The sequence below is a fragment of the Palaemon carinicauda genome, chromosome 36, assembly GCF_036898095.1.
Source record: "Palaemon carinicauda isolate YSFRI2023 chromosome 36, ASM3689809v2, whole genome shotgun sequence".
In the NCBI taxonomy this organism is placed as follows: Eukaryota; Metazoa; Arthropoda; class Malacostraca; order Decapoda; family Palaemonidae; genus Palaemon; species Palaemon carinicauda.
In genome coordinates this window covers 1,289,730-1,301,096 of record NC_090760.1, presented here as the reverse complement: position 1 = coordinate 1,301,096, position 11,367 = coordinate 1,289,730, and the positions used below count along the sequence as shown (strand labels likewise).

The 11,367-nt window shown below is 31.9% G+C and overlaps 1 protein-coding gene across 2 annotated transcripts in view; it reads right to left on the bottom strand.

Moving 5' to 3' along the window:
- Positions 1 to 8,587: 8,587 nt before the first annotated feature.
- LOC137628710 (lipase 3-like) overlaps positions 8,588 to 11,367 on the bottom strand; it is a 22,624-nt gene continuing 19,844 nt past the window's right edge. For both annotated transcript variants that reach the window (XM_068359859.1, XM_068359860.1), the window contains exon 11: positions 8,588 to 8,739. In XM_068359859.1, the coding sequence (XP_068215960.1) occupies positions 8,679 to 8,739 (61 nt within the window). In that variant the 3' untranslated portion in view covers positions 8,588 to 8,678. The remainder of the gene's footprint in view (positions 8,740 to 11,367) is intronic.

Genomic DNA, 11,367 nt, shown 5'->3' with positions numbered 1-11,367 from the left:
CCCCCTTCCCGGTTTGCCCTTTCCCGGTTCTCCCCCTTCCTGGTTCGACCCCTTCCCGGTTCGCCCCCTCTCGGTTCGCCCCTTCCCTGTTCTCCCCTTCCCGGTTCGACCCTTCCCGGTTATCCCCTTCCCGGTTCTCCTCTTGCCGGTTCGACCCTTCCCGGTTCACCCCTTCCCGGTTTTCCCCTTCCCTGTTCTCTGTAGTATATTTAGAGGCAGGTACCCTGCTGCGCCCCTCTTACAAAGCGGCCATCTTAATCCCCCCCCCCTTCTTGCGTCATTTACACCAACATATCGTTGCCATAAAATCCATCTTACATCACAGGTAAGTAATTACGCAACCTACTCCCACGTACACCCACATATCTACACAAACTCGTATGTACACACAGACGTGTACATAAACACGCACATACACCCACACACACGTGTACAAACATATGCTTTTGAGAGGTCGATCCTGAAAACACGTAAATCATTTAGGCACTGTTATAGCTAAGATTATTTTTGTAAATATTGGTATACTGGCGTTCATATTTCAGAAACGTTTATCTGTATATCTTCATATTTCAGAAACGTTTGAGAAACGTTTTAATCTGTATATCTTCATATTTCAGAAACGTTTTAATCTGTACATCTTCATGTTTCAGAAACGTTTAATCTGTATATCTTCATATTTCAGAAACATTTCAGAAAAGTTTAATCTGTATATCTTCATATTTCAGAAACGTTTCAGAAACGTTTTAATCTGTATATCTTCATATTTCAGAAACGTCTCAGAAACGTTTTGATCTGTATATCTTCATATTTCAGAAACGTTTAATCTGTATATCTTCATATTTCAGAAACATTTCAGAAACGTTTTAATCTGTATATCTTCATATTTCAGAAACGTTTCAGAAACGTTTTAATCTGTATATCTTCATATTTCAGAAACGTTTCAGAAACGTTTTAATCTGTACATCTAATATTAGTAACGTAAAAAAACATGACTAAGCGTAGGCTGGTGGGGGTGGTGGATTGCGAACGAAATGAGTTGGTTCATAATTCCCCTTAAAGGTTAAAGTCTGGGATATGTCAGGTTGGACGAAAATAGAACGGATTTCGTAGGGAACATATCTCGGTGGAAATTCAACTTTCCAATAATTAACCTCCCACGTTATATTTCATATTAAGGAAGGGGCGCTGCTTTAAGATTAGTCTTCTGAATATATGAAATCTATGGTTATTATTATTATTATAATTATTATTATTATAATTATTAATACTTGCTAAACTGCTGTACAACTCTTTAAGGTTAGTTTTCTGAATATATGAAATCTATTATTATTATTTTTATTATTATTACTTGCTAAACTACAACCCTAGTTGGAAAAATATGATGATATAAGCCCAGGGGCTCCAACAGGGAAAATAGCTCAGTGGGGAAAAGAAACAAAGAAAATTAAAATATTTTAAGAAGAGAAACAAGATTAAAATGAATATCTCCTAATTTAAAAACTTGAACAAAACAAGAAAAAAAAAAGATAGAATGGCCCTATTGTACCCTCAAGCAAGAGAACTCTAGCCCAAGACAGTGGAAGACCACGGTACAGAGGTTATGGCACTACCCAAAATTAGAGAGCAATGGTTTTATTTTGGAGCGTCCTTCTCCTAGATGGGCTGCTTACCATAGCTAGAGTCTCTTCTACCCTTACAAAGAGAAAAGTAGCCACAGAACAATTACAGTGCTGTAAGAATTGTTTGGTAATTTCAGTCTTGTCAGGTGTCTGAGGACAGAGTAGAATATGTAAAGAATAGGCTAGAATATTCGGTACTTACTAGGATTCAAATGTTGCTTGCAAACTTAGAAATAAGTATTTAATTTTATGATAATTCATTTGATGTATCGCTCCTCTACACTATTCTATCTTGTCTCTCTTCCTCTTGTTATTTTCAAGTTGTTATAGTTTATAAATGAGATTTATTTTGATATTGTTATTGCTCTTGAACTTGTTTTTTTTTCTATTTTTTTCTGATTTCCTTTCCTCATTGGGCTATTTTTCCCTGTTGGAGCCCTTGGGCTTATGGCATCGTGCTTTTCCAACTAGGGTTGTAGCTTATCAAATAATGATAATAATAATAATAATAATAATATGATAATGATATATTCATATATTATATATATATGTATATATATATATATATATATATATATATATATATATATATATATATATATATATATATATATATATATATGTATATATATACACACAAATATATACACACATATACACACACATATACACACACATATATATATATACATATATATACACCTATATATATATATATGTATATATATATATATATATATATATATATATATATATATATATATATATATATATATATATATATATATATATATATATATATATATGTATATATATAAATATATTATATATATAAATATAGAGAGAGAGAGAGAGAGAGAGAGAGAGAGAGAGAGAGAGAGAGAGAGAGAGAGAGAGAGAGAGAGAGATTCCCTTCACTATATCAGCCTTGTTATTGTAAATAAATGAATGCTGATCTCTCAGATATGTTGCAAGTCAGGAAGACAGCAAGAGGGAATATACCTCCCTATCTTCCTGTGTTGTTTGTGCAAAAGGATTCTAGCTTTTCAAATTCTGTTGACAATTCAGTAAGAGAATCGAGAAGGAGTCAATTGCATCTAAGGTCTTCGAGGTATTTACTTAAATGAATTCGAAAGACAGGAAATGAAGGGGTGGTTAAATGGTAGATGAGAACATAGGATGAAACTATTACTTGTTTACGTTTAGGTATCTAATTCTCTGGGAATTCATCATTTATAAAAGGTTTTCTTTTAGTTGATTAAAAAATTTCTCTAAACACACATTTCAATTTTTTTTGCTTAGAAAATGTATGAACACAAGTTTTAAGATTTTGGTTTTTATTTTATTCTAAAAGTTCTGTAAACACTAGTACAAGAATTTTTTACTCTATTCAAAAATTTCTGTAAACACAAGTTTAAGATTTTTATCTTTTTACTCGATTCAAAATGTTCAGTAAACACAAGTTTTAGATTTTTTTTTTACTTAATTAAAAAAGTTCTGTAAACACATGTTTAAGGAATTTTTTTTTACATCAAAAAGTTCTGTAAACACAAGTTTGAGATTTTGTTTTTAATTCAATAAGTTCTGTAAACACAAGTTTAAATTTTTTTTTTACTTAATTCAAAAAGTTCTGTAAACACAAATTTAAGATTTTTCTTTTTACTTCAATAAGTTATGTAAACAAGTTTAAGATATTTTTTTACTTGATTAAAAAAGTTTTATAAAAACAAGTTTAAGATTTTAATTTTTTCAATTTGATTTAAAAAGTTCTGTAAACGCAAGTAAGAATTTTCAATTACTTAATTAAAAAAGTTCTGTAAACACAAGTTTAAGACTCTTTTTTTTATTTTACATAATTCAAAAAGTTCTGTAAACACGTCTAGGATTTTCATTTTACTTAAAAAATTCCTGTAAACACAAGTTTAAGATTTTTTCATTAAATTCAAAAAGTTATATAATCACAAAATTTTTTTTTTCTTTTACTGAATTCCCATAAACTTTCAATTGTACAGGAAATAAAAAAGTAGAGGCCATCAAAGCAGGTAAAGAAGATAGTGAAACAATATCACGAGAGAGAGAGAGAGAGAGAGAGAGAGAGAGAGAGAGAGAGAGAGAGAGAGAGAGAGAGACGGCTTTGGAAGTAACAAAGAGAATAGATCTCGTGCCCCGAAAACATCAAAGACCACCGAAGCTTTGCATTATACAAAGGGTATTGGGCATTTTAAATACTTCCCCACGGCCCATATCTATAGTCCATTTTTTTTAGTGAGGCAGATTTCCATCGACTTGCAGCGGTGCTCTTTCAGCTCGGAAAAGTTTCCTGATCGCTGATTGGTTAGAATTATCTTGTCCAACCAATCAGCGATCCGGAAACCCGAGCTAAAAGGGCACCGCTGCGAGTCGGTGCAAATGTGCATCGCTAAAAGAAATGGACTATAGTTGTTAATGCAATATCTCTCTCTTTGTGTAGAGAGAGTTGTTCAATATCGGAATGGGGGAAAGTCAGACTGATATTCTTTTTTTTTGGGTGGGGGGGGGGGGGGCGGTGTTCTTTTTGATGTGTGGCTTTGAACATAAATCAATATACAGTAGGTGGTATAAAGAAAATGTTTGATGGGTCCCTAGTGTTTTTATCCTTTGTGTTTAATTCCTTTCTTTCTTTGCGTTTGAAAATTTTAAACATCTTTTGTTATAGCTTTTTGGTTTGATGTGTCTTTACTTTTTTTTCTTTCTTTTTTTAATCTCGACTGACAGATCCATTTGTCTCGTGAATTAATTGAGATGAAAGTAAAATAGAAGTGACAGAATCCATCATTTCATAAATGAATCGAGATGAACGTTTCTATCCTGTCGGAATAAATCATTATTTGACAGAAATAATAATTTCTTGGGGGAATGATATTAATGTATTATAATATTGGATGTCATTCACTTAACCCTTCATCATCTAAAATGTTATTTTTAATTTACTACTGCACTGTACTTCAGTGGCTACTTTCCTCTTGGTAAGGGTAAGAAGAGACTATCTAGCTATTATTATTATTATTATTATTATTATTACTTGCTAAGCTTCAACCGCACTTGGAAAAGCAGGATGCTATAAGCTCAGGGCCTCCAACAGGGAAAATAGCTCAGTGAGGATATTAAACAAAGAAAAATAAAATATTTTAAGAGCAACGAGGTTAAAATAAATATCTCCTATATAAACTATAAAAAGTTTAACAAAATAAAAGGAAGAGAAATAAGATAGAATAGTGTGATAGTGTACCCTCAAGCAAGAGAACTCAAACCTAAGACAGTGGAAGACCATGGTACAGAGGCTATGGCACTATCGAAGATAAGAGAACAATAGTTTGATTTTGGAGTGTCCTTCTCAAAGAAGAGCTGCTTACCATAGCTAAAGTGTCTCATCTACCCTTAAAAGGAGAAAAGTGGCCACTGAACAATTACAGCTATGGTAAGCTGCTCTTCTATAAGGACACTCCAAAATCAAACCGTTGTTCTCTAGTCTTAGGTAGTGCCATAGCCTCTGTACCATGGCATTCCAATGTCTTGGGTTAGAGTTTTCTTGCTTGAGAGTACACTCGGGCACAGTATTCTATCTTATTCACTGTAGTTATTGAGTGGCTTCTTTTCTCTTGGTAAGGGTAGAAGAGACTCTTTAGCCATGGTGAGCAGCTCTTCTATAAGGACACTCCAAAATCAAACCAGTGTTCTCTAGTCTTAGGTATCACCATAACCTCTGTACCATGGCATTCCAATGTCTTGGGTTAGAGTTTTCTTGCTTGAGAGTACACTCGGGCACAGTATTCTATCTTATTCACTGTAGTTATTGAGTGGCTTCTTTTCTCTTGGTAAGGGTAGAAGAGACTCTAGCCATGGTGAGCAGCTCTTCTATAAGGACACTCCAAAATCAAACCATTGTTGTCTAGTCCTAGGTAGCACCATAGCCTCTGTACCATGGCATTCCAATGTCTTGGGTTAGAGTTTTCTTGCTTGAGAGTACACTCGGGCACAGTATTCTATCTTATTCACTGTAGTTATTGAGTGGCTTCTTTTCTCTTGGTAAGGGGAGATGAGAGACTTTAGCTATGGTAAGCAGCAGCTCTAGGAAGAGGACACTCCAAAATCAAACCATTGTTCTCTATTCTTGGTTAGTGCCATAGCCTCTGTACCATAGCCTTCCACTGTCGTGGATTAGAGTTCTCAGGCTTGAGAGTACACCTGGGCACACTATTCTATCTTATTTCTTTTCCTTTTGTTTTATGAAGTTTTTATAGCTTGAATTAATATATTTTATTGTTACTGTTTTATTGTTAAATATTTCTCTTGTATTGTATTTATTTCCTTATTTCCTTTCCTATTTATGAGTGTGATAATCCACGTCAATTCATACATGTTAAGGTCTAAGGTCAAGGAGTCCATGGTCAAGGTCAAGCAAATGGTCAAATTCCGGTCATCAACCATACAGCCACTATTTTAATCGTAAAGTAATGAAACTTGCAGGGATTTTAGATTTATGTAGAGCTGGGAATTATCAAATTTTGGAAGTTCCAAGTTGAAGGTCACGGACGAGCAAAACGTCCTTATCACGTAATTAGTCAAAAGTTTGAACATCCTTGTCACAGAGACTTCAGTCATGGTTCTTATTTGAGTGTATGAAAATCCACGCCAATTAATACATGTTAAGGTCAAATGTCAGGGTGAAGGTCGAGAAATAAGCTTCTCCGACGGAGGTCTGTGCTCTACTGAGTGCCCCTCTAGTTTGTGTATGTATTTGCCAGCTAGCAGTACCAGCCGAACTCGGTTGAGTCCCCTGTCAGGCTGGGAGGAACGTAGAGAGGAAAGGTCCCCCTCTTTTTTTTTCATTGGTTTGATATCGGCTACCCCCCAAAATTGGGGGAAGTGCCTTGGTATATGTATGTATATAGATACACAATCTGTCTCCGCTTCGAGTACCCTTAGGATATGACTAAAAGCAGCGTTTTTTCTTTTCATTTCAAAATATGAAAGAAGAAAATTCGTTCTTACGTAGAGTAAAGAATCTTTTTTTTACGGGGTCATTAACAAAGAATCCTTTTAACGGGGTCATTAACAAAGAATCCTTTTAACGGGGTCATTAACAAAGAATCCATTTAACGGGGTCATTTACAAAAGAATCCTTTTAACGGGGTCATTCTCCGTAATAAATAGTCAAAGGAAAGTAAAAAAAAGTGCTAATGTACCCATGTCTTAAGCCCTTGGAAAACCCGTCACTCAAATGGGGACACTATTTTTTTGTGTAAGGAGGATCCACCTACCCATCCTCCACCAGTTCCCTCCACCCCCAGTTCCCTCCACGTCCTTAGGGCAACAAAAATAACGAAGGGAAATGTTTTAAGACTCCCATTGCCTAAGTAGCCATAGAGACTAATTTGAAATTAATCCTTTCGGGAGAGTGTTGCCAGAAAGCGTTTCATTATTAATGGCATTAGAAGGGAACTCTTTTAGTCAATTGTGCTAAGTTGTATGGGGATATGTTCGTTACTTTGAACCTTAGTTCTGAAGTTTCTTTTACTTTACTTGAATCCAATATAAAATATATGAAAAATAAGGATAGTTACGATAAGAATGAATATGCATTCATTTATATTTTTCCTATTCAAAGGCTTAAAGGCCGCTCATGAATGGCAGAGACAAGGGACAGTGACATTGCCCTATCGAGCAGGACAATGCCCTAGGGTCTGAACATTTATACATATGATCCGCGCCCAAGCCCCCTTTCCACCAAAGCTAGGACCGAGGAGGGCCAGGCAATGGGTGCTGATAACTCAGCAGATAGACCTATAGACTCTTCCTTTTATGATAAACCTTAGAACACAGATTATCAATTATTGGATGTGTTGTTGTTGTTGTTTTTTTTTTTTTTTTTTTTTGACATATTTTCCTTTACTGTCAAAACAAGTTTTAATGATTAAATATCAAGCATTAATGAGGTATTGGCATTAAATACAATCATCATTTGTTAACGTAGTGTATATTAAAGATGAAAATTGTCCATAGCGTTAATTTCTAATAAATATTTCACTTTCTATCATGTTTTGGCAAATGTCAATCACTCGAACTAAAGTTTAAAAAAAAAAATTAATAAATATCAAGCATTAATGAGGTATTGACATTAAATACAATCATCATTTGCTATCGTAATATATATTAAAGATGAAAAAAGTCCAGTGTTAATTTCTAATAAATATTTCACTTTCTATCATGTTTTGGCAAATGTCAATCACTCGAACTAAAGTTTAAAAAAAAAAATTAATAAATATCAAGCATTAATGAGGTATTGACATTAAATACAATCATCATTTGCTATCGTAATATATATTAAAGATGAAAAAAGTCCAGTGTTAATTTCTAATAAATATTTCACTTTCTATCATGTTTTGGCAAATGTCAATCACTCGAACTAAAGGTTTAAAAAAAAAACGCTATTTTTTTCTTCTTCCCATTTTTATTATCGTCCATAGAATGTTGTTTTAGTAAGAAGATAAATTTTAATAAATATTTCACTTTCTATCATGTTTTGGCAAATATCAATCACTCAAACTAAAGGTTTAAAAAAAAAGACTGTTTTTCTTCTTCCCATTTTTATTATCGTCCATAGAATGTTGTTTTAGTAAGAAGATAAATTTTAATAAGTATTTTACTTTCTATCATGTTTTGGCAAATGTCAATCACTCAAACTAAAGGTTTAAAAAAAACTCTTTTTCTTCTTCCCATTTTTATTATCGTCCATAGAATGTTGTTTTAGTAAGAAGATAAATTTTAATAAGTATTTTACTTTCTATCATGTTCTGACAAATTTCAATCACTCAAAACTAAAGGGTTAAAAAAAACCCTTTTTTTTCTTCTTCCCATTTTTATTATCGTCCATAGAATAAATTTCCATAGCGTTAATTTCTAATAAATATTTCACTTTGTATCATGTTTTGGCAAATGTCAATCACTCAAACTAAAGGTTAAAAAAAAACCTTTATTTTTTCTTCTTCCCATTTTTATTATCGTCCATAGAATGTTGTTTTAGTAAGAAGAGAATAATTCTAGAATCTTTGTATAGACATATTCGTTTGCGTGAATCGCCCTGTGAAAAAAAGACATAATTGTTATTAGTTTTATCATAATGGCGAGAATATTATGTCTTCTCATGCTTCACTTACTTCTTTCAATTAGGCTTCATTTAAGTCTTTCAATTAGGTTTCATTTACTTCTATCAATTATGCTTCATTTAAGTCTTTCAATTAGGCTTCATTTACTTCTTTCAATTAGGCTTCATTTACTTCTTTCAAGTAGGCTTCATTTACTTCTTTCAATTAGACTTCATTTACTTCTTTCAATTAGACTTCATTTACTTCTTCCAATTATGCTTCATTTACTTCTTCCAATTATGCTTCATTTACTTCTTCCAATTATGCTTCATTTACTTCTTTCAATTAGGCTTCATTTACTTCTTTCAATTAGGCTTCATTTATTTCTTTCAATTAGGCTTCATTTACTTCTTTCAATTAGGCTTCATTTATTTCTTTCAATTAGGCTTCATTTACTTCTTTCAATTATTCTTCATTTACTTCTTTCAATTATTTTTCATTTAAGTCTTTCAATTAGGCTTCATTTAAGTCTTTCAATTAGGCTTCATTTACTTTCAATTAGGCTTCATTTAAGTTTTTCAATTATGCTTCATTTACTTCTTTCAATTAGGCTTCATTTACTTCTTTCAATTAGGCTTCATTTATTTCTTTCAATTAGGCTTCTTTTAAGTCTTTCAATTAGGCTTCATTTACTTCTTTCAATTATGCTTCATTTACTACTTTCTATTATGCTTCATTTACTTCTTTCAATTAGGCTTCATTTAAGTCTTTCAATTATGCTTCATTTACTACTTTCTATTATGCTTCATTTACTTCTTTCAATTATGCTTCATTTACTTCTTTCAATTAGGCTTCATTTAAGTCTTTCAATTATGCTTCATTTACTACTTTCTATTATGCTTCATTTACTTCTTCCAATTATGCTTCATTTACTTCTTTCAATTAGGCTTCATTTACTTCTTTCAATTAGGCTTCATTTATTTCTTTCAATTAGGCTTCATTTACTTCTTTCAATTAGGCTTCATTTATTTCTTTCAATTAGGCTTCATTTACTTCTTTCAATTATTCTTCATTTACTTCTTTCAATTATTTTTCATTTAAGTCTTTCAATTAGGCTTCATTTAAGTCTTTCAATTAGGCTTCATTTACTTTCAATTAGGCTTCATTTAAGTTTTTCAATTATGCTTCATTTACTTCTTTCAATTAGGCTTCATTTACTTCTTTCAATTAGGCTTCATTTATTTCTTTCAATTAGGCTTCTTTTAAGTCTTTCAATTAGGCTTCATTTACTTCTTTCAATTATGCTTCATTTACTACTTTCTATTATGCTTCATTTACTTCTTTCAATTAGGCTTCATTTAAGTCTTTCAATTATGCTTCATTTACTACTTTCTATTATGCTTCATTTACTTCTTTCAATTATGCTTCATTTACTTCTTTCAATTAGGCTTCATTTAAGTCTTTCAATTAGGCTTCATTTAAGTCTTTCAATTAGGCTTCATTTACTTCTTTCAATTAGACTTCATTTACTTCTTTCAATTAGGCCTCATTTACTTCTTTCAATTAGGCTTCTTTTAAGTCTTTCAATTAGGCTTCATTTACTTCTTTCAATTAGGCTTCATTTACTTCTTTCAATTATGCTTCATTTACTTCTTTCAATTATGCTTAATTTACTTCTTTCAATTAGGCTTCATTTACTTCCTTCAATTAGGCTTCATTTACTTCTTTCAATTAGGCTTCATTTACTTCTTTCAATTAGGCTTCATTTACTTCTTTCAATTATTCTTCATTTACTTCTTTCAATTATTCTTCGTTTACTTCTTTCAATTATGCTTCATTTACTTCTTTCAATTAGGCTTCATTTATGTCTTTCAATTAGGCTTCATTTAAGTCTTTCGATTAGGCTTCATTTAAGTCTTTCAATTATGCTTCATTTACTTCTTTCAATTAGGCTTCATTTACTTCTTTCAATTAGACTTCATTTACTTCTTTCAATTATGCTTCATTTACTTCTTTCAATTAGGCTTCATTTACTTCTTTCAATTAGACTTCATTTACTTCTTTCAATTAGACTTCATTTACTTCTTTCAATTAGGCTTCATTTACTTCTTTCAATTAGGCTTCATTTAAGTCTATCAATTAGGCTTCATTTAAGTCTTTCAATTAGGCTTCATTTAAGTCTTTCAATTAGGCTTCATTTACTTCTTTTAATTAGGCTTCATTTAAGTCTTTCAATTAGGCTTCATTTAAGTCTTTCAATTAGGCTTCATTTACTTCTTTCAATTATTCTTCCTTTACTTCTTTCAATTAGGCTTCATTTAAGTCTTTCAATTAGGCTTCATTTAAGTCTTTCAATTAGGCTTCATTTACTTCTTTCAATTATTCTTCCTTTACTTCTTTCAATTATTCTTCCTTTACTTCTTTCAATTAGGCTTCATTTACTTCTTTCAATTATGCTTCACTTAATTCTTTCAGTTATGCTTCATTTACTTCTTTTAATTAGGCTTCATTTAAGTTTTTCAATTAGGCTTCATCTACTTCTATCTTTAATCCCAAAATACTTCTTCATCTGTTATTAACACAACCAAGTTTTGTCGATTCTATTTGAACAAAAAAAGTAATCA